At 43.8% G+C, this 11,738-nt stretch overlaps 1 protein-coding gene across 13 annotated transcripts in view; it reads left to right on the forward strand.

Moving 5' to 3' along the window:
* Nucleotides 1–2,590, forward strand: part of NDUFAF5 (NADH:ubiquinone oxidoreductase complex assembly factor 5) — a 31,424-nt gene extending 28,834 nt beyond the window's left edge. For 10 of the 13 annotated variants that reach the window (XR_002829045.1, XM_023753196.1, XM_006087964.3 and 7 more), the window contains 3 exons: nt 1,568–1,651; nt 2,225–2,307; nt 2,479–2,590. Coding sequence is in view for 11 of the 13 variants with exons in the window: in XM_023753196.1 (XP_023608964.1) it covers nt 1,568–1,651; nt 2,225–2,307; nt 2,479–2,571 (260 nt within the window). In the remaining 2 variants the exon portion in view is untranslated. Of the gene's footprint in view, nt 1–1,556; nt 1,652–2,224; nt 2,308–2,478 lie in introns of those variants that run through there. The other 3 variants (XR_002829046.1, XM_023753197.1, XM_023753198.1) reach the window with 3 other exon arrangements.
* The last annotated feature ends 9,148 nt before the right edge of the window (nt 2,591–11,738 follow it).

Raw genomic sequence — 11,738 nt, forward strand, 5'->3', positions numbered from 1 at the left:
GCACATTAGAATCACCTGGGAATCTTTTTAAAATCCTGATTTCTGGGCCTCATCCTCTGGAAATTCTGTTTCTTTGTTACTAATGTTGTGACCTCACCCCATAACAAAGAAACAGGATTTCCGGAGGATGAGACCCAGAAATCAGCATTTTAAAAAGATTCCCAGGTGATTCTAATGTGCAGCCAAGGTTGAGAACCACTGCTCTAGTCTGACCCAGAGCCATTGCTCTGAGATCATCTAGCTGCTTCATGACCGCAAGACTGAGATCCACCTTTTTCTTCCTAGTGATTAATCCACCTTTTTCTTCCTGGGTTTATCTGTTGTTCTTCATGAATTGGGCTGTTATACTCACAGGATGCGGGGCATTGCTTTTAGTACTAGAGATTCATTATTTTAGGGAATAATAGGAGCCTTTTAGGATTGGAGAGAAGAAAAAGGTTTACTTAGAACAGCAAATTTGTTGATTGTTTTCAATAAAGGCATGCAAACTTGGAATATTATTTTTAAACTAATAAAGAACATTGATGTTGAAAAGTTTATTGGTTTCTTTTGTGAAAGTAGAAAAACAAAACCAAGAAACTGATTTCTAGTCATGTAGATAGACAATAAATATAAAGGATTTTGCTTTTGAAATCCTTTTAATATTGAGGACTAGTTTAAAATGTAGCCTTACAAAGTAATTTTATTTAAGTATATGCATTAGGAAAAATCAAATGTAGCTTTTAGCTATCAACTTGAAAGAAAGAAATCTAAAAATGAATTTTAAAACATTAAGGAAAGTGCCCCTGAAAAGAATGTACCTAATTTTTTTCCTAATCTGGGACTAGTAAAGTATTGTAAGACCTGACAACACATTAGCTTTGGTATTATCTAACAAGTCTCGGAGCCCTTTTCCCGGTTTCATTTATGGCTTAGAAGGGGTGAGGCATTGTAACAGTGTCCTGTCCTCCTTTGAACAGCAGCTAAAAGGGGCATAAAATATGGCATTCTTTGAAAGGCACTTGGCAGCTCCTGATGACTCAATGGGAGGGCCACTCACTTTCCTTTTTGCCCACTGGCTCACTTTATTTGTTTGTTTGTTTGTTTATTTATTTATTTATTTATTTAATCCTCACCCTAAGATATGTTCATTGATTTTAGAGAGAGGAGGGTTAAGAGAGAGAGAGAAAAAAATCGATTGCTTGCCTCCCATACATGCCTGGACCAGGGATTGAACCCACAACCCGAAACCTTTTGGTGTATGGAACGACACTCCGACTGAGCCCCCCGGCCGGGCCCTACTGGCTCAGTTTAGACCATTTCTGGCAAGTAAAGTGTGCTATGGGGCTAGCCTCCTGAAATTTGACTTCTTCACTGTCTTGATATCCAGACGCTCCAGGTAGTTTTGCCTTAGAGTCACTAAGAAGCCTTGCTGCATTCTGAAAGCAAAATGAGATTACTTAGGATGTTTTGCATGACTATTAGAGCATGGTATACTATTTAGGAGATAAGAGTAAATCTGTGGTATTTATTGAGCTGCTCAGGGTTTTTGCTGTATTATCTCCAACTGCCTGTAGTGTATTTTTAGGAATGGGTGAGAGTAACTGTGCCTGGAATAGAAAAGCTCTCCTGCACCGAGACACGATGCTGGCGGCTGCGGCAGTGTACCAAGGTAAGGGAGCCGGCCCTTCCGCCACCTGGGACTCACTGAGAAATGTGTCCTGTCATGTTTATCCCTTAACGTTGCCAGTGCTTTTTCCTTTCCTCTTAAGGCATCATCAGATTTTTTTTTCTTTTAATATGTTTTATTGATTTCAGAGAGGAAGGGAGAAGGAGAGAGAAACAGAAACATCAATGATGAGAGAGAATCATTGATTGGCTGCCTCTTGCACACCCTACACTGGGGAGCAAGCCCACAACTCAGGCATGTGACCTGACCAGGAATCAAAAGTGACTTTCTGGTCCATAGGTCAATCCTCAACCACTGAACCACCCCAGCCGGGCACCATCAGATTTCTTGTCCTCCCTTCCAAACTCAGATCCCGTGTCTCCATATCCCTTTCCAAACAGCCCTTACTCCTTCCCTACTGTCAGCTTCTCAGGTGTCGAGGGTTTTTCATGGGAGGCATTTTCAGAATCCCACAAGTTCCTAATATCCATTCTCTTTGGAGGATATGACTTTTGTTGAGCAGATTATTTTTCCTACTGGCATTTTTCAGACTTTAACCATTGTTTGTCTTTATAGAAATGTACAGAAATGAGGATGGTTCAGTGCCTGCCACATATCAGATCTATTATATGATAGGATGGAAATACCATGATTCACAGGTAACAGTAAGACCAATCAGTTTTCTTAGTGGGCTTATGTTTCCATTTGCTGTTTATTGTTTATTTACTTAGGGTGGGGCGTGTTTTTCAATACAAGACAGCATGCAGGGGTTCATTAGGACTACATATTTATCTATTTCTGATGTCTTTAATCTTTCTCATTAATTTCAGGCAAGACCAGCTGAAAGAGGTTCTGCAACTGTGTCATTTGGAGAACTCGGAAAAATAAACAATCTTATATCACAGGGGAAAAAGTCACAATAAATATTCTATTCAATGTTAATGTGGTCCAGAATTTTCATCCAAGATGGGTAACTTTCAGATCCAAAATTATTACATTTTGAAGCAAGAAGCAATATACTAGCTATTTACTAACAGACTTTTCAAATAATTAGAATAACCTAACACTATCTTTAGTAACCTTTTCAGTTTCACATGGTTTCTCTTTTCTAGTGATTTGAGTGCCTTATTTGCAGATTCAGCCTGAAAGCAAGAAGATATTTCTCCAAAAAAATATACAAATATATTCACATAAAAATTGCTGACTTGATGAAAAAATATTACACATGCTGACATTTTGTACCTTTCTCCTGACCTGTTGTTTCTATAAGAGGACCATAGCAATGGAAATGAGGGAAGGGCAAGTTGGTAGATTCTGTGGTGTTCTGGCTCATTTAGAATAAAAACAGACTTTTTATAATGACTATTTTAAGATACTTAAGCCAAAATTATTTGTCACACTGTCACTTTGTCATGAAGAGAACAGAGATTGATGTACTCTCCAGAGCTATTAGGTAGTTTTTCACTTCAGAAGAGTGTGTATTTTTATTGGATCCTTCCTCACTTGTTTAAAGCATCAGAACTCTAATCTTGTTTCTTTTTTACCTCCAGGATCTGGGCAGGACCCCCATCACCCCCTTAGGATAATTAAGGAGGTAAAAATCACACGTTAAAGTGTCTGCACAGTGATAAATAGTGCTGTTTGTGATTGGACTTTCCTTTGTCATTTCAGCCCTTAGGCACTGTTATTCTAATCCAAGTCCACTAGGAGCAATCACAATCATTTGGAAGCATTTAAGCTCAGACAGCATAGTGTGGGGGAAGAAGGTGGCCATAGAAGGAAGCAGGGAGGAAGCTGGGAAGCACACAGCAGTGCGAGTTTGTTTCTACCAGTCAGTGGTGAGCACTTGGCTGTCCTTTTCACTTAACCGGGCCGGGTCCCAGCCTCTTCTTCAGCTTTTAGTAACTCATTTTACAGTATTTGCTCCTCTCCCGTCCGCCTCCCTCCCTCCAACATACAAGCACTAAGCTCTTCCTGGTTAGGGGCTGGCTCTCACCCTGTACTCCTAGATATTCCATTACATTTGAATTAAATTATGCAGAAAACACATCCTTTGGAAGACTAAGTTAAAAAGCCAAAGTTTTGTTAAGAGAAAAGAAATGACTGTTCTTGCTCTCTTCAGTTAGGAAACTCATCGATATTAGAAGCTGGGATACTCTTGGTAGCTTTCTTGTTTTGTTTTTGTTTTTAACACAAAGGAAAAGAATACCGAGGAAGTAGAATTTGGGAAAGGCGGGTTTTTTTAGCTTAATTTTCAGAATTTAAAGGGAGATGACAAAAACAAACAAATAAAAACACCCACAAAAACCCTGTGTATTAAAGTGCAAACTGGTGACTGAGGAACAGATAAATTCCACGTGTCTGTGTTCCCTAAAGGACATGTTTATAGGCATTCATGTTTGTTTTTGAAGAATGCTGACATGTGGTTCCTGCTGACGAAAGGGACTGTCATCAGGTTTGAATGTCTGTCAGGGGTGCAGGTGGTAGGCAGAAACCAGGAGGGAGACTTGTACTTTTTATCATTATAAATCATGAAGTTTTTACTGAGGATATTACTTTTGTTTATTTCATGCCAACTGAACATGTGGATGGTGAGGTGGTGCTGGAGAGGAATCTACACTGACCTATTTCAAAAATAAACTCCATTGTTTTTTAAAAAATAAAGGAAAGCTCTGGCCAGATAGCTCAGTTGCTTAGGGTGTTGTCCCAGTTTACTAAAGTTGCAGGTTTGATCCCCGGTCAGGGCATGTATAAGAATCAACCAATGAATGCATAAATACATGGAATATCAAATTGATGTCTCTCTCTCTCTCTCTCTCTCTCTCTCTCTCTCTCTCTCAAATAAGTAAATACAATTAAATAAAGGAATGAAAAATAAACACAATTAATTGAGGACACATTATTTACCACTGGAGGCCCGATGCACGAATTCGTGCACCAGTGGGGTCCCTGGGCCTGGCCTGTGGGATCAGGCCGAAACCAGCTCTCTGACATCCTCTGAGGGGTCCCAGATTGCGAGAGGGTGCAGGCCAGGCCAAGGGACCCCACCAGGCCAGAGAGGGAATGCAGGAGGTTGGCTAGCTGGGGAGGGACCCCAGGAGCGCTCCAGGGTATGTCCAGCCCATCTCTGTCCCAATCGGCTGGACCCCAGCAGCAAGCTAACCTATTGGTCAGAGCGTCTGCCCCCTGGTGGTCAGTGCATGTCATAGTGAGCAGTTGAGCAGCCCTAGCATAACATTAGCATATTATGCTTTGACTAGAGGGCCGGTGCACAAAAATTTGTGCACGGGGGGGGGGGGGGTCCCTCAGCCCGGCCTGTGCCCTCTCGCAATCTGGGACCCCTCAGGGGATGTCCACCTCCTGGCTTAGGCCCGGGGGATCGGGCCTAAGCTGGCAGTCAGAAATCCCTCTGGCAGCCCGGGAGCCTGCTGGGGATGTCCACTTGCCAGCGGGGAGCAGGCCTAAGCTGCAGTCGGACATCCTTAGTGCTGCTGAGGAGGCAGGAGAGGCTCCCACCACCACTGCTGTGCTGGCAGCCGTCAGCCTGGCTTGTGGCTGAGCAGAGCTCTCACTGTGGGAACACACTGACCACCAGGGAGAAGCTCCTGCATTGAGTGTCTGCCTCCTTGTGGTCAGTGCATGTCATAGTGACTGGTAGACCAGTGGTTCTGGTTGTTCTGCCGTTCGGTCACTGGGATTTTTTATATAGATAAATTATTTTATCCTCTCTTGCCGAAGAAGAGATGTTATGAACTTTTGGGAGGTGGGGGTGTTTTATTATTGTTTCATTAATAATGTGAAGTTTACCTTCAGAAAACTTACAATAAGTGGATCTGCCCTTCCAGAAATTGATATACTTGAAATCTCTGTCTGGCTTCCTGACAGATTTTTATCTTGTTGATTTAAAATATTAATTTGAAAATAATGGGAGGTATATTGAGCCCTGATAAGTTGTTAACAGATAAGGAAAGAATGTTTCTGGTGTCTATGGTGGTTCTAAAATCTATTCACAAATTTTTTGACATGGTTCTCTCTAAAAGGTGGAGCCCCAATAAATTCAATAAAAAGAAAAAAAGCAAATAAACTATTTCAAATATAAAAATAAATTAATTAAAAGGTGTAGCTTCCATGCCCTCCTTTTAAGTATGGGTTGAATTTAGTGACACCCTTCCAACAAATAGAATATGGAAATGGAAGTGTGTCACTTCTGTTAATAAGAGGCATTGCTGCCTCCTTGCTCTGTCTGGGGTTGCTCATTGGGAAAGCCAGCTGCCATTCTGAGAGGGCACTTGGGCAGCACAGTGGGGCGCACCTAGGGGTGAGGACTGCCACGCTGTGGGATGAGCCATCTTGGATGCAGACCTTCCAACCCCGGTCTGTCAGGTGACTGATCCTGCTGACACCTTAATGGCAACCTCAGGAGAGACCCTGAGCCAGAACCCCCAGATAAGCCTTCCAAATTTCTGATTCACAGAAACTGAGATAAGAAATGTTTGTATTTAAGCTGCTATGTTTGGAGTGATTTGTTATCACAGCAATAGATAACTAATTTGCTCTCTTTGGGAACAATTGGGTGCCTAGCATATATGAAGTTGGTATTTCAAGTATAGAACATAGCTTGCTTATTTGAAATTATGTAAAGCCAACATAACTACTATATTACATTTGTTTGCAGGGAATACTGGCCTTGAGATGCTCTTACCTTGAGGTTTGAGTCCATGGTATCTCAAAATAGAACCTCCCAAGGTATATTTAGTAAGCCTCAAATTTCACTTCCTAGGAATATTAGGATCAATTTTCTGGAAGCCTGATGGGACTTATCCAAAATGAAACCAGAGAATTTGAGAACATTCTGACCTTGAAAATTCAATAAGCTAAGCAACTGCATGGTTTCCTCAGTCACTTCCCTCTGCCTTAGCTTTGGGTGGCTGACAGCTGGTTATCAGGATGGACCGTTGACACTGCACTTGTTACCAGACTCTCAGGTGTGCATGATGCTGTGGAAATGGGCTTTTGGCCCGACTGGCATGGCTCAGTGGTTGAGTGTCAACCAATGAACCAGGAGGTCACGATTCTCAGTCAGGGCACATGCTTGGGTTATAGGCTCAATCCCCAGTGTGGGGCGTGCAGGAGACAGTCGATCAATGATTCTTAATATTGATGTTTCCATTTCTATCTCTCTCTCCCTCTCACTTTCTCTCTGAAATAAAAAAACAATTTTTTTTAAAAGAGGGGCTTTTTAAAAGCCAGAGTTGATCCTGTCTTGCTAGCCATGGCACAAGACAAAGGTAAACAGCCTTCACTTTCAAAGTGCAAATGTAGTCTGTTCAATCTCCAGACACCTTGTACAATAATCTCCCAGGACGTTTCTGGTGTGTCAGAGCCAGCCCTGCAAACAAATAATCGGGAACAGCTCCAATCCAAACTGTGCTTATGCTTAGACTGAGAATGGGAGATTGGGGAGGAAGTTTCCACAGGATCTGCCAGCACTTGCCAAAATAAACACTGGAGATAGAGGGCAGCAGAGGGACTGAGAGTCAGGTGGTCTGGGTTTAGTCCTGGCCCTGCTGGTGCCCAAGGCTGAGTCCGGCTCCATCTTTCTGGCCTCAGGGTTTTCATCTAAAATTACAGGTTTGGTGCTGTCTCAAAGGAGACTACAGGCCTGCCTTCCAAGTCCCTAAGGGGCTTTTTCAAACAAAACGTTCCCACCTTCCCATTTTGGTTAATAATCATGGCCTTTGGGAGGGAGTCCCTGTCACTGAGGGAAGCATGGGACACCCCTCTATCATGTTACGGTGTGAGCCATTGGGCCGGATGATCTCGGCAGCGTTCAGTCTGATCCGAGGACTTGGGTCCTGGAACGGAAGGGACAGGGTTCCTTTCCCATCTTTACGTTTTCTCAGACTCCATGTTGATGTTTTGGGGACTTCTTTTCCCTTCAGAGTTCACTTGAATTTCATCTGAGGAGAAGGTTTGAGGTGAACACTGATGAGCCTTGGGTTCCCTAGTCCACAAAAGTAGTACAGCATGCATTACTGCTGTAGGGATATGGGCCTTAGTGAAGGGCTCTAGAACCTAAAATACGAAGCGTGGACTGCCTTCTACATTTTCCATGGAAGATGACATTTTCTCCTAGGAACCAAGCATTTAGCATTTGGTACGCGTCCCTGAATTTTGCTGAAAGCTCCCAGTTATTCTTCTGGGTGATGAGAGTCTGACTGTAAGTCCCACCTGAAAAGGAAAGCTCAGGCTTCAGGTGGCTAGAGGACCAAGTGGAGAAATAGGAAAGTCCTTTGGGATCTCTAAAGTTGTCTGCATCATTTCTCGAGAAGCCAGCTGTGCACTCATTGTTCTCAGAGGCAGCTTACTTAACCTCTCCTAAGGTGTCATGAGTTGGTAAAGCCCTCCTTTGAAAGCTCAGCGTGTTCTACACCCTTGCCAGGCAGTGTGCCAAGCCTTTGATATGCATTTTTGTCACATCCTCACAGCTCCCTCTAAGGTGGCTAACAGTACCATAATCCCCATTTTTCATGAGGAAACAGGCCTAGAGAGGTAAGTTCTCCAAGGTCACATAAATAAATGGCAGCCAGCAAGTGACTCCAGTCCTGTATGTGACAAAGCCAGTGCAATTAACAAATTTATTACGGTGCCTTCTTCTAGAGGCCAAAGCCTTCTATGAAGTACCAGTCTTTCCCTCTGTGTTCTCCCTCCTGCCACAACCTTTGTGTGTGGGAGCCAGACAGGTGACTCCATCCACGGTCTCTCACACACACTCAGCCATGTGCTTGAATGTGTCCTTGTGCAGCTGCCCGCCCTCCCAAGTCTTTGTCTCTTTTACGCTAAGCTCAGGCATTCTCAAAGTCCAGCTCAAGTTCACCTGCTTTCTTGTCCCAGACCATCTTGAACTTTTTAGGTCCCTCTCCTTTAGCATTTTTTACGTTTCCTGTCCATGAGTTCTTCCTCTTCAGCTAAATGATTGGCACTCACATTGTGAATCTGCCAGAGGAGCCTATATTTTATGGCATCTTCCAGACCTAATGACCAGCAAGCTATCAGGAAGCACCTTGCAAGATCTTGAATCAGTCCTGGGAATCATTAGCTCTACACAATGCTAGGCATTGCAGAGATATTGAATAATTTGAACAGTTTCAGGAAAACCTACATTCAGTTACAGGATCCACACACCTGCAGAGTTGTTTATGAACTTTGTCAAGGCAGTTCAGTGCAGTGGTCAACAAAATGGACTATGAACCAGTTGTCCTGGCTGTGTGGTCTTGGGAAAGTTACTTGACCCAGTTTCAACGTCTTCTGTAAAAGAGGGATGATGATGCAGTATCCTCCCAGGAAGGCAGTTGTAAAGAACAAATGAGTTAATACATTTGGTTAGAACAGTGCCTGGCACATAATAAGCATGATATGTTAGCTGTTATTATTCCGAGAGAATGGATCTTAGAGAGGCTTTCAAGAATTAGGTACTGCTGTTGTGATGCTAGCTTACCATTTGTCCTATGTAAAAGTTGCTCTTTCTCACACGAGAAGATTGATTAGTAAACAGATACTGCTTTTAAAAGGAATAAATCACAAGACCTCAGATAGCTGTTTTACCTCTATGCCAAAATCCAAATAGCTCTCAAATGTAAGAGAATTGTTCTAATGCTCTTAGGTGAAGATTGAATGCTCCTTTTGTAAAAGGCACTTTATCTTTACCTAGACTTTTTTTGATGAATGAAATACAACTTAAGATAACTCATCCTATGCAAATTGACCAAACGGTGGAACGACTGGTGGCTATGATGTGCACTGACCACCAGGGGGCAGACGCTGAACACAGGAGCTGCCCCTGGTGGTCAGTGTGCTCCCATAGGGGGAGCGCCACTCAGCCAGAAGCCCGGCTTACAGCTGGCAAGCACAGTGGTGGGAGCCTCTCCTGCCTCTGCAGCAGCACTAAGGAGCAGTGAGCCAAGTAGCAAGGAGCAGTGAGCAGGTGACTGTAAGGAGCGAGGGGTCTCAGACTGCGAGAGGGATGTCCGACTGCTGGCTTAGGCCTGCCAGGGATAGGGCTTAAGCCGGCAGGTGGACATCCCCAGAGGGGTCCTGGATTGCAAGAGGGGGCAGGCTGGGATGAGGGACCTCCCCCAGTGCACGAATTTTGTGCTCCGGGCCTCTAGTGATGTTATAAATATCCAAATGGCCCTTGGTAGAAGTAAGGTTCCTCACCCCTGACTTAATTGCTGCCCTGACAGAGCTCACAGCTGGGATCACTAGAGACCACAGTGAAGCTGACATTGGGTATTTTCTTAGAACAAAAGTACTTTGAGACTCCTAGTGAAGGCACTGTGCCAAATAGGGTACTATGATCCTCAGGTGAATAGGGTGGGGACCCTGCCTTCATTTCGATGGTGTTGGGTAACAGGCACTCAAATGTAGTTCAAGGTAGAACATGAGATACGCCAGAAAAGAGGTCTGACTGAAGGGCCTCGTGAGTTCAGAGGAGAGAGGTGACATGCAGTCTACGAGGTGGGGTGGGGGCGCCCTTGAGAAAGGCTTCTTTCCTTTTTGCAATCATTCCACCAATTCACTGGGCACTACGAGGTCCCAGCCATGGTGCTAGGTGCTGGGGTGCTAGGGTGTAAGGATGAAAGAGCCTCAGCCATTCAGGGGCTTCCTGTTAAATGGAGCGAACAAATAATAATACAGGAGTTCTTCAAATCTAAGTGCTATTCATTTTGAGTGTATCCTAATTTTGGAAATGTTAAAATTTGGAAAGAAATTTTAGAATTAATGAATTAAGGTAGTGTAGAGAACCCAGAGTGCTTCCTGTGGACCTGACACTGTCCTAAGTGCTTACACATAAAATTCTTACTTAATAAAAAGCAAATTATATACAGTGACAAGTGACTTGTACCCAGTAGGCTCTTGGGAAACATGGTGAATAAGTAAGTGAATAAATGAATGAATGAATACTAGGAGGATAAACCTTCTGCCCTTCACCCTTAGACCCTCTGGTGAAAAGAGTTCCTTATCTAAGAACTTAGATCTTACAAATAAATGGTAATTTCAAAACTTTAGTGTTACAAGGAAACAGCTACTAAGAGAGGGGTCTCAGCAATGCTCTAAACCACTCATATTTTCAAAGGCCTTGCTCATATTTACTTGGAACAATGAGCTGAGACAGGAAACTTGAGTCACGTTGCCCTTGCTCCTATATTTTAGTAGGAGCTGAGATTCAAGCCTGACCTTTGACATGAGTCATGGGCCTTTTGCATTCTCTTTGCCCACCCTGCCTCCAGCCCTGGGTTTCTGCTTTGCCTGTCAGGGGAGATAGACATCTGGACCCTTTAGCTTCTATCCCAGGAGGCTGGTACCATCTATGGGTACTCCAAAGGGAATTCCACCCAATTCCTGGGTGAGGAGTGTGAGTTGGCCCCTGGCACAGATGCCACAGGAGCTTTTGCTCATTAGGGTTTTTTTAAAAATATATTTTATTGATTTTTTACAGAGAGGAAGGGAGAGGGATAGAGAGAAACATCGATGAGAAACATCGATCAGCTGCCTCCTGCACACCCCCTACTGGGGATGTGCCCACAACCAAGGTACATGCCCTTGACCGGAATCAAACCCGGGACCCTTCAGTCCGCAGGCCGGCGCTCTATCCACTGAGCCAAACCAGTTACGGCTCATTAGGTTTTTGATGTGGTCCACAGGATCAACCCCACAAGAGGAAGATTCTATGTATAATTTTCATATTTATCAGATCTGAGGGATCTGTGTTCCTGCCCTCCCGGGACTTGGCCTTCTCCCTACCTCAGTGTCTGCAGGAGCCAAGACACCCGTTTGTTCTTTTGAAAGGTTGTTAGAATAGCATGAGAATTGGCTTGGCATTGGAGTCTTTATCCCTAACTCAGAACTAGATCACTAAGATGACAAGTCTGTAATGAAGCCGTAGGTGACTAGTCCCCAGTACCCCTCAAGTGGTCACCTCAACTAAGCAGGAAGTGAAATGATTTCTCAGAGGACAGGTCCCAAGCTTTGTCCATTTTCCATCACAGGCATTTGGGAAATCCGCGGCAGACTCTCGAGTTTGACAAGA

Source organism: Myotis lucifugus, unplaced genomic scaffold (assembly GCF_000147115.1).
Source record: "Myotis lucifugus unplaced genomic scaffold, Myoluc2.0 scaffold_42, whole genome shotgun sequence".
Lineage (NCBI taxonomy): Eukaryota > Metazoa > Chordata > Mammalia > Chiroptera > Vespertilionidae > Myotis > Myotis lucifugus.